At 44.2% G+C, this 15,214-nt stretch overlaps 1 protein-coding gene across 1 annotated transcript in view; it reads right to left on the bottom strand.

Annotated features, from left to right (window-relative positions):
• The window catches only part of TMEM135 (transmembrane protein 135), a 163,550-nt gene extending 150,151 nt beyond the window's left edge, over nt 1–13,399 (bottom strand). Inside the window, exons 1-2 of the mRNA XM_062639194.1 lie at nt 13,105–13,399; nt 1,097–1,224 (exon numbers count right to left, since the gene is read on the bottom strand). Coding sequence (XP_062495178.1) covers nt 1,097–1,224; nt 13,105–13,245 — 269 coding nt within the window. The 5' untranslated portion in view covers nt 13,246–13,399. The remainder of the gene's footprint in view (nt 1–1,096; nt 1,225–13,104) is intronic.
• Nucleotides 13,400–15,214: the final 1,815 nt, after the last annotated feature.

Here is a 15,214-nt window from a genome sequence, read left to right as displayed (position 1 = left end):
CCCACGCTGGCTTAGAGGTCTGAACACCTTTAGACAGCCATGCTCCACATACGTGAAAGCTATGCCATGCTAGCTGGCTTCAAAGCAAGACACTAATACCTTACCGGCTTCATTTACTAGTACAGGCATACTCACAGATCTCCTAGATGGCCAATACCTCAGTTAGAGGAACCACTGAAAGCAATTAAACTTACATCCACCACACCAGCTTCATTTAGAGAGTAACATCCAAGTACAGCACTGAAATAAGGCACGGTAGATTTAAAGGCAAGTACAAGACAGAATAAGGAAGACTGCTGTATAGCTCAGAGGAGTAAAGATAAATCAGTATTAACACAACTCAGATTGCTAGAAAAATTCATATTCTTTAGAGCTTGTTACTTAAAGAATCATTCTGAATTTTGCAAATGATTGATTTAAAAACGTTCCACAGATCTTCAGCCTTCCCCCTCAGATTTGAAACTAAGGTTAGAGACCCCTAAACAGATACAGAAGAAGGGCATAAAGACTTTCATTAACTTTTAGAGGGGCTGTTGGGTGCACCAACAAATAACTTTCAAAAATTGATACCTACAGTAGATTTTACAGGTCTATGTATAACATCTCCTACAATAAATGTATATAGATCTAGGGCATCATCATATTCATAAATAGGAAAGTATAATTTTTAACTATCTTAATAGTTGCTTGAAATATACTGGAAAGAACTCAGAATACAAGTGCCATTTATACTCATTTTTCAGAGCGAGCCTGTATCTTGCAGAACCCCAGAAGCTGTGCTGGGATTTTCTTCACTTATGACCACAAACTTGGGTGGATGGATTAAGTTTAGGATAATTAAAAGTTATCACAGCACCTGCATCAGGAAAATAGAAACAAGCATCAAATTGCAACAGTTCTTTCTAGGAGAGAAAGATTAGGCCTTCTCAGTTCAAGTGGTAAGACCAGAAATCAAGTGGATGGCATAGCTGTTGCTTTTCCTACTCCTACCCATTACAAACAAGCCTATTATATAAGCAAAGACAAATTATTACATAAATTTAAAAGTTGCATCAAAAATAGCTTTCCTATTACATTTTTAGGACAGTATACCAACCTTAGAATGCAAAAGCAAACAATATACAAGGTCCCATTTGCTGTCAGAAAGGAAGTTGATTGCAAGATCTCAGGTAGCAGTTTGTACAAATAATAGTCAAGTTTTCGTTTCCTGAGAATAGCTGCAATCTGAGGGAGGAGGGAAGAAGAAAAAAAACAAAAAGGGGGGGACAAACTTTAATGCAGTTCAGCTCTTTTTTTGCACATTGTAAAGAGAAATACAAAAGGAAAACAAGAACCCAGGACACATTGCCCACTGAAGTAGTAAATCAAAGCCTCTTAAGTTTGCTGGGTTTATGAACAATACCACAAAGATTTCCTTTGAACTTGATCCAGCTATTCTGATATTTGTACCAGGAAATACATTGAGTGATTCTAAAGGGGAAATATTGGAGGAATTTTATTAGCTTGTTACCATTGGCCATAATAGTCAGTAACATTGTCTACCAGATACCAGAACCTTCAAGATGTCATAAACTGACACTGAATTTTGTCCTCCAAACAACTGGACTATCACATAAATAAGGTCAGAGTATCACTAAAGTAATCCAAACACAGGCCCTACACAGTATCTATGAAGTGATGATATATTTCTAAAGGTTTTCTATTCCAATTAACCAACTGCAAATCCTCCAAAAAACCGATTCACCATCCCCTGGAATAACAACACATTCCTGACAAGTTTTGTAGAAATGGTATGTTATCCCTAAAAAACTGCCTACAGCAGAAAATGGGTTGGGTCTAAAAAATAAATGTTCTCTTTGGTCAGTTTAATGTATGGCCCATGTTCTACAAAGAGCAGTTAATGACTCAAACACTAAAGGTTCTCAGACTCTTGTATGCACCTATCTAATGGGAAGGTATAGAGAACCAGGCTCTGCTTGAGGTACCCAGGGGTAAGACAGAAGGCAACATACAAGTTCAAGTATGAGAAACTCAGATTAGACCTACAGAAGAAAAATTTTCACTTGAGGTTAGCAGATCACCCAAAGCAACTATGGACTCTCCATCACTGGAGATCCTCAAAACCCGACGAGAAAAGGCCGCAAGTGACCTACCTCATCCAGGTGTGAGCAGGAGGCTGGTGGACCAGCCTCTCTCTGACCTGTGTGCTCCTGTAACTTCACAAAATTATACTTTAGTTTCATCATGAAATAAATTTTATTGGGCTTTTTAATTCTTTTTAAAAGCATTATTATATTTACCTGCACTGACGTCCCAAGGAGGGACTGGCAGCAGCTGTCTGTCAATGCTTAGAATTAGAGAGGTCCCAAACAAAGCAAGCTTCCTGCTACTGCTGCTGATGAGAACAGCAAAAGACATCCTGCCAAACTGGTACTGGCAACACCTCTCAGAGTCCTGGTTCCTCAATTGAAAAATATGGGAGAGGGACCTGTTCTGAAACACCGTCCACTCAGACAGAATAGCAAGTAGATGTTTTACACTCAGAGATGGGCCAAGGATTCTACTAAAACCCACCCCAGGAAAGTTCTGCCAAAACCTGTTTCCAAAATGAAGCTTGAGCTAACTATTAAGGAAGAGTACATGCATGAACAAACCTCCCAAACTAGATTTACACATTACTTAATCAAGTGTCAAGGCTGATTAAACCATATGGAGTAGGCAACAAAGCAATCCAGAGAAGCTTTCTGTTGAAGGAGACTCTTCTTGCAGTTTAAATACCAGAACACCAGTTGCTATCTCCACAGCTATATCCTGCCTATTGCACAAAGGTCCTGAACATCTGGAACAAAATATCTTGTTTTAAGAACACAGACCTTACACCTGAAGCCTTCCTCCTCAGACCAAAGCATCCCAAGTGTAACAGGAAAACATTAATGTCAAATCAAAGTCAAAAATTTACTTCTGCAGCTTCTTCCCCAAGTTTTAGATGTTACCAACTTGGACACACCTCGCTCAAGTGAATCAGGGGGACACTGTGATGAACGCTAAATTCTAACAGCAAATGCACTACTCAAGGTTTGGCAGCAGCTGTTGCTAGCAGAGAGCAGCACAGAAAGAGAGGGCATCAGGACATCTAGTAGATACTTCCTTGGCAAAATACTGCACCCTACAAAGATGCTAACAACAGATGGCCGAAGGTCTGAAAATTACTTGAGACTCCCTGTAGAGTCAGACAGAAAGGAACACCTCACTGACATTAAGGTCTCAGCTCTTCAGGTAAAAGGAACATGCAAATCCTAGGACATGTCTTCGGCACCTCAGGGTGGTCTGTATCAGGATAACTGTAATAGTTTGGGGTGTTATTTACTGTGAGAATCATAGAATTGTTTGGTTGGAAAGGACAGGACTGCTATCCTGATGCAGCTCACTGATCCAAGCAGCTGATGATGATGTATCCAAGACTGGCCAAAACCAGCTCCATACCTCCCATTATTCTTGTCACCTTTCTCTATATCTTAGTTTCACTTTTTCTTTTTTGAGATGAAGTGACAACAATCTTATAAAGCAAAATTATTTGGTGCTTACCAGCTGCTGTAGATTTTCAGCTCTACTATGATAGCACAGCACATACACAACAAAAGCAGAGTACTGCTGTGAGAGATAGTGCTACCATATGAAACTGAAATCCAGGGACAGGAGCAACACACTTCTCAAACCACTCTTAAGGCCATGAATTCACGGCAGAGAAAAGCACAATCCACTTCCTGTGATGCCTCTCTATTTCTGAGTCTGTAGTGCTTGTCCTGCATGTTACACTTCACGAAAAGGGGAATACTGCCCAATAAAAAATCTCTGAACCAGGGAGAGCATCACTGGATATTGTACTTATGAGGGTTAATTATATGTGCATCTGGATGAAATTAGACAGGTCACAACACTGCAGTCCTCAGACAACCACACCTTTATATGCTACAGTCAGACAAGACAAATACATGACTCCTTAATAACATCTCCAAGTGAGAAACTGATGAGATGAAATATAACCGACTGTCCTTGGGTGACATCTGTGCCCTACACACACACTGGAAGAAGGGGGTGTTAAGCACCTGCCAGCCTGACTTCCAGAGAAATATTTCTGACCCCAAACAAGATTAATCTGGCTCTAAGAATGTGGTCAGGTAAAACCTCTTGAATAAAGTAAGTCATGCATGGTGGAAAGAAGCTTTGCTTTCCACACCTGAGGAGTGATTCAGCACTGCCCAGTGCCCAATTACCACTGTGGGAAAACTGCAAACAGAAAGACTCTGACTTATTTTTAAGACAAAGACCTCCTTTCCTCACTTCTGCACTCAATGTTTAAAACTTGAAACCCCAAACTCCATTAGCCCTCCATGGAGGCCTGCTAGTGTTCAGCAGCTTCTGAAGACAATCCCAGCCCCTTGTTACTTACAAAGGGAACCAACAGCAGGACTGACGCCTGGCAAAAGAGACATGACCACAAACCTGTCCTCCAAAATCCTGTAATATACAAGCACCAGTTCCTAAACAACTCATTATCGTTTATGCTCTTAGCCCAGACTGGAAGATTTCTCCTTCTCCTGTTCATCAACCCAATGTAAACTGACCACAGATTTACTCTCCAGTGGTAATCACTCAATTTCCCTGACAGCTTAAAACAAGCTCTGATTTAATTTTCCCTAAAACACTTTGGACATTACCACAGAATCACAGATGGGTTGGAAGGGACCTCAAAGACCATCTAGTTCCAAACCCCCCTGCCATGGGCAGGGATAACTTCCACTCCAAGCCACATCCAGCCTGTCCTTGAATACTTCCAGGGATGGGGCACCTTGAAATATAGAGGCAGAATACTCATATATAAGGAAAACTATTTAACTAAAAAAAAATGCTATGAAATTATATTTATCATCCATGGAAAAGCCATGAGACAGAGGCTACTACATCTCTAAGACTGGTTTCACATGAACAAAAATGAGGGCAGAAGAAACTTGGGGTTCAGACTTTTGTATGGAGAAGAGCTGGAAGGAGATCACCCTTCAATCAAATGCAAACACTCCTGAAGTTACACACTAGTCACTCCAAGAATACATATTGCTCATTATTTGAGCTCTAAGGCCTACAGTATTTTATGCCTGAAATATTTAAAAAAGCCTACTCAGTAAAACTACAAAGAGAAATACAAAGAGAAAATATTTTCTAGCATTACCTACAGAATTCACACAACTGCATTTAGACTGCCCATTATGAAAACGTAACTATGAAAAATCAGCCCACCAGACTGAGGACACCATCAGGCTGCAGAAGAGCATTACTGAAGTCCTTTCTTTTTTTAATTTAGTATTCATACACAAATTTTCAGCCCTGTAGAACTAAGAAATCACAATTAATTTATTCTGCCCTAACCATGGAATCAATGTACGTATTTCCAAACCCATCCATAAAGCACAGCTACATAGCCTAATGCAAGACCTTGAGCTAGGCTATATCTGTGTTCCAGCAGAAAAGGAACACAACACAAAGCCAAGCTTTCCCATGACCAGAGGCACCAGTCAGGCATGATTATTTCAATCATGCGTCATGTAATGCCTACAAATACCCATCATCCAACCACAACAATCTGAGCTTCACCTCCAGTATACTCAGTCTTCACCTACATCCCCAAATCAGAGATTCCAGAGGCAGCATCGCACACAAAGGATGGTTCCACTTAATGAACATACTAATTGCCTGACAAATGCATAGACAGGTTACATGGCAGGCTAAAAACCACCAACCTTTCACTAACTTTCATTGCGTGTATGGCATTTTTCCTCTCCCTCCTCCATCAAACTACCATTTCCTAAGTTCGCACTTAGCATATGCCTTTAAGAACACGACCCCTCCATCAAACCGGTGAAATTAGCCAACACGTACAGCACTGACTGCTAGGAACTGGAGAAAAACAAAACAAAACAAAAAACACCAAGCAAAACACTATCATCTCTCTCTCATTCCTTCACAATATCCGACTAAAATCACAGAATGGTTTGGGTTGGAAGGGACCTTAAAGCTCATCCAGTTCCAGTGCCTTGTCATGGGCAGGGTCACCTTCCATCAGACCAGGCTGTTCCAAGTCCTGTCCAACCTGACCTTGAACACTGCCAGGGATGGGGCAGCCACAGCTTCTCTGGGCAATCTCTGCCAGCACCTCACCACACTCACAGAGAAGAATTTATTTATATTGTCTAATCTAAATCTCCCCTTTTTCGGTTTAAAACCATTCCCCCTTGTCCTATCGCTACATGCCTTTCTACAAAGCCCCTCTCCAGATTTCTTGTAGCCCATTTAGGCACTGGGAGCTGCTCTAAGGTCTCCTCAGAGCCTTCTGTTCTCTAGGCTGAAAAAGCCCAGCTCGCCCAGTCTGTTTCTAGAGCACAGGTGCTTCAGCCCTCAGCGCATCTTTGTGGCATTCTCTGGACTCACTCCAACAGGTCCATGTCCTTATGTTGCGGGACACAACACTCCAAGCCCATCACAATAAACTTTTATTAAATAAAAAATAAATAAAATAAATAACTAAATAAAAGGGAAAGGGAAAACAAAGCTACAGAAGCATTCAGACACCTGGCCAGATCTCCAGGAAGGCAGAGTTCAGTGACATTTATAAGGGTGACTATATGGCACATTTAGGCACCTTTAAAATGCATATTTAGAGATAATCAATAATGCTGTGTAGATGGTTTATATAGTACATACTCTGCAAGTCATTAAAAGGCCCAGGAACATTTTATAACTTCAGTTTTGATAACTTAAGTTTCATTTGCATACTAAAAGTGAAGCAATCCCCAGTATTGAAACCAATTAAGAAAATGCCTCAGATGACTTTGCAGCAGGCAGAACTACAGACTGATGTCAGATTTCTTTCATAATTATATTCAATAATTTATATGTTCTTTTATAACCATTTGCAATTTTACATGGATTTTACAAGAACATTATTCCATTGCTTTATAAAAACCATTTTCATGCCCTTTGGAGCAACCGAATTTCAAAATGCCCTCAGGAAACACCTGGGTTATGAAAGACACTTGTTCAAGTCACCAATTTGTTTCTCCTGCCGCCTCCTAAACATCCTGATTCGTTGTTCCTCAATTAGTTGGTCCTTCCCTTATTTCACGGATTATGAAATCTGGCTTCCAGATTTTTTAGTTTCATAAATCAGTTCCTGCAATGCTGTGAGGAAGAGCACGCGCCTCCTCCCGCTCTCTGACTTCCATCATCCCTTGTGAGATGTTACATGAGGATCACTGTCAGGTAATTGGGTTGTCTTGGTTTGGCTTTTTAAGTTTTCCGTATCAGGCATCCAACTAAAAAACAGAAATGAACAGTACTCAGGCACTCTTTGAATGACACCTAAACTACCTTTAATCCTGGCAGTACTCTCATTCCATGATGACTTATCTTCACCACTTGTTTCCCTTGTATTTATGCTAATTTTCATTCCCTTTGAAATGCCTACTTAGTATCTTTAGGGCAGTGAAACAATGGCACAGGCTGCCCAGAGAAGCTGTGCCTGCCCCATCCCTGGCAGTGTTCAAGGCCAGGCTGGATGGGACTTGGAGCAACCTGGTCTAGTGGAAATTGTCCCTGCCCATGGCAGGGGACTGGAACTGGATGAGCTTTAAGGTCCCTTCCAGCCCAAGCCATTCAATAATTCTATGATTTCCCCCCTACCCCAAAATTCTTGCACTCAACAGAAGAATAAACTCAACAGAACAGATTTATGTCTTCCTGCTCAACAGTCACCTCAACAATTTGTGCTGGTTCCCAGTATTTGCAGTGTCTTTATACTAAGATCTTTGCACTGTCAGTCATGGCTTGGGCCTCCCCTGATTTCTACCATGACTGTGTTGCAGGCTTCAGGTTACTCCTTGCATCTTTGAGAATAAATTCTTCAGTCCATCTCAATTCATTAATTACCCCTTTTAAAATTCTCAGCATCTCAGCAAAAAAGCTATTTTTGTTTACTTTCGATTTATGAAAGAATTTTACTGGTCTGGACCAAAAGCCACCTAACAGAGCAGAATGGCCATAGCCTGGAATAAAAATGTCACAGCCTGGTTCTTACTTTAGGAACACTTCAGCTAATTTTAGTCATATTTAACCCAGCTTTCAGAAGAACCTAAAGGCAAGAACACACTGACCTATATGTCATTCATAACACAGCACAGAGATAGAGGACACTACATAGTGCTTAAGACGATCACATATCCCAATTCAATGCAATCACACACCACCATCACCACAACTCTAGGTACAAAGTCCTGACAGAAAGGAGTTTCTTGACACCCTATCCCAGAGATCCAAGCTGGCATACAGAAGCATATTCAGGGGTAACACTAACATCCTTCCTGGTCTCTCCACCCTACTTCCAAATACACAATGGTCTGCAGCACAAACAAAAAACACATTTTCATATACCCAGCACTTCTGGACTATTTGGCCCATACAGCCTTCCCACATCAAAAGTGAGTTCCCAGCATTCAGAGTGTCCAAAGTGAGACCAAAATGAATATGAAAAGGGTACGAGAAGAAACTAAGTGAAAGGAATCAATAAAATATAGCAAGCCCCGAGGACCACAAAAACATGCGGTTGAACAGCAGGCTCAGGTTAGACCTGTTCTGCTAAGTAATTGGCTGAACTATGCCCCAGTGCAGTGGACACGTGGTACAGACCCACTGGCATCCATACTTCCTTAGACCTGTTGTTCCTCTATGCCAGTAGATCCGTCTGGAAGAGAGGAGTCTGGAGGCAGAGCCAGGAGTAAAATAACAGTCAGTGTGACACAGGAAGGGGCCAGTGCTCACTCTCTTCCATGGCTGTTGGTGAAGAGGGAAAGGCCTCGAGAGGAGAAGGGCAGGACAGAAGTTCTGTTGGAGAGGCAGGGAGGGATCTGGCTTTTAAAGGAGAAAAAAACAGATGACCATACTAGAAGAAAGAAAAGGTGAATGACACAAATGGTTCTTGCCATCCCATGGGCAAAAAGGTAGAAGAATTACCTTCACTGCAAACAGATGATTTTAACTTACTTAGATTAAGAGGAAATGTTACCACCAGATCCAAATACCTCTGATAGACGACAAAGACTTCATACCAATGAGTGTATTCACCTACTGCAAAACATGTACCAACATCAAAAAAGTGCCTAAAACCTGCAAACCCTCAGGAAACAGAAGATCTTGCTCTAACATCTGATGAATGGCAGATCTACTGTGTGAAATTAACAAATCCTGCGAAACAGAAGCCAAGACAACTCAAAGCAGCAGTCTCTCCCTCTCCCTCTCCCCAGCTTCATGCAGTTTCCCCATGAAATCATTCTTATCCCCCACCTCTGAATTTCTGTAAGTCTAAATTCAACTTTCAAAATACAAGATTACACATCCACATTTTCTTTAGCTTTGGCTGATCTAAAGAAGTAGAGATAGAACAAAGTATAACAAACTGATGTCCTCTGAAAAATCAGTAAAGTTTCCTTAAGATAGCATGGCAGGCAGTTTGGGAGAAGTGGGATTATAAGGTTTATGGGAGATGATCTGCAGGTTGTTCTGGGTGTAGAGGTGTTAAGCAATTTTTAACTTTGGGATTTGTTTCAATTTGTTTTTTTAAGTGGGTCTCAAAGCCTTCCACATTGGGACACTCAGTTTGTGTAACACAGTCAGTCTCAATTATGAAACAGGCATTCCTTTTGGCTGCTCTGCATGGGGAAGGACAATTCAACTTAGATATAAAACATACTTTTGCTAAAGCAATCAGTCTGTACTGGAGCAAAAGTAAGGATAGTGGCAGTATAATATCTGAAGATTATATTTTTTCTATCTAAAAAAAATAATCACGCACAGCTATTAAAAAACCCACATTACAGCACTACTTCAAAGATTTTTTTTACCGCCATTTACTGAAAACAGGTATTTTACTAGCCAAATACTAGCACCACTTAATTTGGCTCCATCAGTCTCCCACTTACTGAAGAGTAGCAAAATGTTTAAGAGATATGGGGTGTAACTGTTGGGAGTTTCGACTCTGGATTGTAACCGTCCCTAACCATGTTCTCTCCCACGTGACCTCTAGTAACTTATTCTCGTCTATTTTCTCTCATTCATTTCCACATAAGCTTCTGTGAAAGGAAACTCTTTCATTTACTTTCCTTAGTTATTAGCTTGTAGCAACAGGAGGAACAAACAAGCAGAGGAGATTTTACAGGACTGACATAGAAATATTAAGTGCAATTTTCTGTTGCTGAGCTCTACAAAGGACTGGGACTAAGTAGTACCAGAAACATTCTGAACGTACACTGATATAACTATAAATATAATTTAAATTCATCTCCTCGTGTGAATCTCATAATAGAGAAAAGGACTGAACATCTGTGCTGCCCAACTGTGATATTTCTTCTACAAATACAAGGCTTTCAAGCATAGCTTTAAGTCCAGCAAAGAATGAATTTAGCGATGACTCTCTTAATTCAGGACTGCTCTTTCCCTGCCAAGCTACTTAATGTGCAAGGCTTCTGCTTCCTCCTTTGCAGTCCACACTGCACCCTTTCGCTCTTGACCTTACACTGGCCCTGGTGCTCATCAAACCCTGCTTAATAAATCAATTCCATTCATTAATGCAGCTGAAAATTACCCCAGCTAAAAGCAGGGTAGTAATTTCTTCTGGCTTAGTGAATGAATCAATCCTGCTCAAGGAGAGATGAGGTCCAATACGCAAAGAAGGCAGTATAGTTACATGTCTGGAAGCAAAGGAAGGCAAGTGCTTCCCCCTCTTTATGTGGCAGCAAGATTTTTAGAGCATCTCTGCTTTAGATTACTCTGGTAAAACAAGCTAAACACTGTCAACAAAAATATGGGAAAACTTACAGTCTGCAAAGAAGGCAGTGCAAAAAATGATGCAGACCTTTTGCTGTACAGCATGGCATTGGTCGAGAAGGTTCCCACCCCATCCTGGATTTGTGACAGCATGCAACTGTTTATGGGGCCACAGCGTAAGACAGATCAGGAAAAGACAATGGTTTTTTAGGTTTGTTTTTCTTCTCCAAGAAATAAAAAGAGGAAGCTTTTCCCCTAACCTCTGACTGCACAACTGAGTTAACTGTAACATGCCTATGAGCAGGAATTTCTTTACCAGGCCTGGATGCTGGAGAACTTTGACTTAATTACAGAGCTGTTTAAGCTGCTTTATCTTTAGTCAGACCTGACAGATCACCAGATCTCTCGTGGTTCATTTCAGGCCTGTTCTCTGCTGGTACAAGTATCCATGCTCCCACACAGCAAACTGGATCAGAAGACAGATACAAAGAAAAATTACTGGGGAGGGCGAAGGAAGAGAAGGCACCTTCTTCTCTGTATTAGTTTCCTGGTCCAGCTCACCATATGCTCATACAAACAGCTGCCCCTTCTGTTTGTGTCAATTTAGAGTGAAAACGTTTACTGTCAGACATGACAACTCCTTTGGCTCACACTGCTACCAGTTAACTTTCTTAATCATGCAATTGGATGTCACAATTTTCAAAGAACACTTCAATGGGAGCTTAAACTATGTCAGGACTGCTGCAATCCCACTCCTTCCCTTCTCTTTATTGCATAGCTCGATAGATTTGTTGTTCCAGCACTGGTACAGAGTTGAAAGTACAGGCTCAAAAGTACAGACTCAATGACTTGTTTTTCTTTCTGTAGGACTTAGCCTGGGGCCAGCTCAGCAGCCAGCTCACTGCTCAATCCTCTAAGCACCACTACAGGAGAAACACGGAGGACAGAAGGAAGCGCTCACCTGCCGCAATGCCAGCTCAGATGAGCTTTCAGGATATGTTTAGAGATGGATGCAAACAGATCCCGCCTCCTCTACCTACACCCTTACTTGCTAGAAGCTGCAACTGAGGTGACATAACCAAGACTAATTGCACGTTCAAGCTAAGATACCTCACCCGTAGGATACTCTTTTAATACTTAGACTCTTTTAGCCTTAATGTATTTGTTTAGCCTTGCTTCTTTATACAGTGGAATCATACTGATTACCAAGGTGCCCCCAGCATCAATATACATGCGCCTTACACCCGCTACTACCAAAGCTACAACACTGCCTCCCAGCCAAATACTACCTCTTTATTTAGGTACCATAGCAACTGGGAAATGACAGAACTACAATGCTCAGGCTGTGCCCATGCCCTCCTACCCCACCATCTTCACCCCTCTCACAGCATGTTGTGTCATCAGCCTCCATCATCCCCTATGCCTTTCTTCTCCCCTCCTAGGCCTAGATTTAACACATTACCCCTCTCTCCAAGCATCAGGCTCTCCCCCCCCCCAGATAACTATTATGCCCTCCAGCCCTCAAACCAAGCTCTCCACCACCCCACTCCTCCCTCCTCCTCAATATCAGACTTCCCAAAAAATACCCTGTTTGCTTTTCTGCCCCCTTGCTCCAAGGTCAGGTTGCCCCTTGCCATCCCTCTTGCCCTCCCTCTCCCAACATACCCTTCTCCCCCACCCCAGACCAGCCTCTCTCCTTTGATATGCCTCATTCCCTACTCCCGACTTCCCCCACTTGTATATCCCTGTGCCCTCCCCAAACAACCTCATGCTCTTCCACATCACCTCAGACCACATTCACCCCATATACCTCATATCCTTACCCACAGGCCAGACTCCCACCACGCTTATATCCCTCAGGCCCACCCCCAAACACCCTTCATGCCTTCCCCCCTCACCTCAGGCCAGGTTCCCCCCATATCCCCTATACCCTTCCCCAACAAGCCAGGCTCCCCCCACTCTGACATCCCTTGCGCCCTCCCCAGACACCCTCATGGCCTTTCCCCCTCACCTCAGGCCATGCTCCCCCATAACCCCTGCACCCTTCCCTCCCAGGCCAAGCTCCCCGGTTCTGAGCCCCCCCCCCCCCCCGTGCCCAAACTCCCCTCACGGCCTTCCCCTCTCCTTGTGCCCTCCCACAGGCCACCCCTTCCACCACCCTCCTCACGCCCGCGCCCCCTCAGGCCAGTCCCTCCCCTCGCGGGCCGCTGTCCGTGTGCTTCGCCGCGCACCCACCAGGTACAAGGTGCCGTAGATGCGGAGGGACTCCGCCAGCGCGCTGCGGCTGACGTGCGCGGCGGCCACGGCGCAGCGGGGGTGCCAGGTGTGCCCGATCTCGTAGCAGCTGTGGGGGATGGACTTGCTCAGCGCCGCCATCTTTGCCGCCGCCGCCTCAGCCGCGGGGAGGTCGCGCGGGGCGCTGCCGGGGTTACTCGCGGGCAGACGAGCTCGCTCCCCCCCCCCCCCCCCTTGCCCTTCCCGCGCGCCTCGCGTGAGGCCCGCAGCCAATCCGCGCCCGCCGCGGGGCGGGGAGCGCGCGAGGGAGGGGTGGCGCGAGGCGGCGTGCGTGTCGTCGTCCGTTCCCCCCCCCCCCGCTATTCTGTCGTCGTGTCGTCCCCCCCTTCCCACCACGCCGCCGGCTCTTCCCGTTCCCACACGACCCCCCCTCCCAACCCCCGGTGCCTGCGGGAGGGAGTGGAAGCGGAGGGGAGGGGAGGGCAGTGTTCTGCTTTGGGAGTGAATGGTGGATACAGGGAATCCTCGTCGGGAACTGCGGAGATAGGGCAAGGGGTAACGGGTTAAAACTTAAACGGGGGAAGTTTCGGTTGGATATAAGGAGGAAGTTCCTTACTGTGAGGGTAGTGAGGCACTGGAATGGGTTGCCCAGGGAGGTTGTGAATGCTCCATCCCTGGCAGTGTTCAAGACCAGGTTGGACAGAGCCTTGGGTGACATGGTTTAGTGTGAGGTGTCCCTGCCCATGGCAGGGGGGTTGGAACTGGATGATCTTAAGGTCCTTTCCAACCCTAACTATTCTGTTTATCCAGACCCATAAGAGCAGTGACAGGTGGCACAGTTGCAAAAGGAGCGCCGCGTTCCAGCTTGGAATTCTGATCATTTGGAGACAAATTGGGCTGCCTGGGTCGGGAACTGCGCTTTTCACTTGGGTCTTTGTTAAGTGACAGTTTGTGAACAGTCCGTCCTGATGGAGCAAGTACAGCTTGTGCCTCCTGCACAGCGGTCAAGCCAGGAGAGGTTATTTCCAGACCTACATGGTGGGTCCATCCCAAGACAAGTAGGAAGGAGCATCAGCAAACTAACCTGCAGTCAGAAACAGGCTTGGAACGCATCCACAGCAGGAAAATTCCTCCGCCTTAAAGCCTGCGTCCAAATTCATCTGTGCAGTTTTGCTCCTTGAGACCAATCTTACCGCTTTCCACAAGATAGAGCAAATTTGGTGTTAATTTTGCAAAATTGACAGCATACCTGCATTTCAGATTTAGCATTTATTATAATTTATCCATTCTAGATGGATAAATTGGAGGTTCACAGAACTTGGAGCCATGGAGAAACTAGCTGCAGCCTCCCAGCAAATCGGCCCTAGGAGATTTTTGGCCTAAATACTTCAATTATCCTATTTCAGTCAAGCGTGCCTGACCGACCAGCCAACCCTCTGCTAGGTAGATCTCTTGTCTATGACAGTCTGTATTTAAAATCTAGTGGAATAACTGGAGACAACTTTAAATTCACCTTTAGATTCATGCTCCATCCCTGGCAGTGCTCAAGGCCAGGTTGGATGAGGCTTGAAGCAGCCTGCTCTAGTGTGAGGTGGCCCTGCCCATGGCAGGGGATTGGAACTAGATGAGCTTTAAGGTCTCTTCCAACACAAACCATTCAGTGATGATTTAGAGCTGAGGTACAGCTCCCCTGCAACGGCGTGGCTGACAAAGGGAGTGAATACCTCTACGTGCTGACCCTTGCAGGGCAGCAGTGTTGGCACAGTAACCTTCTGTAGTGTTGTCTGGACTTTGGCTTGGACTCAGTGCCTCGCTTGCTGTTTTTCTATTGCTGTTTAAGAACTGCTTGTGGGCAGAAAAGGCATTTATTGCCTCAGATATCGATTCTGGCTCCGTTGCTTGCGTGTTTTGGCTTTGATGCTACTCTGGGCTTAAGGCTTGCTTGCTGCTTTGTATTTGTGGGCATGTACAATACTCATAATTGCACAAGCTGATCATTTCTCTTCTGACATATGTTTTGGCAGACAGTTCTAATTCTGGAGGATTTTCCCTGCTCTAGCTAAGGAAAAATGGTAAAAAAGGACCCAACAAGGTACCTTGTCCACTTGTG

The sequence above is a fragment of the Pezoporus occidentalis genome, unplaced genomic scaffold (assembly GCF_034315485.1).
Source record: "Pezoporus occidentalis ecotype Australia unplaced genomic scaffold, CSIRO_AGI_Poc_V1 ctg6, whole genome shotgun sequence".
Lineage (NCBI taxonomy): Eukaryota > Metazoa > Chordata > Aves > Psittaciformes > Psittacidae > Pezoporus > Pezoporus occidentalis.
This window is presented reverse-complemented; position numbering and strand designations above follow the sequence as displayed.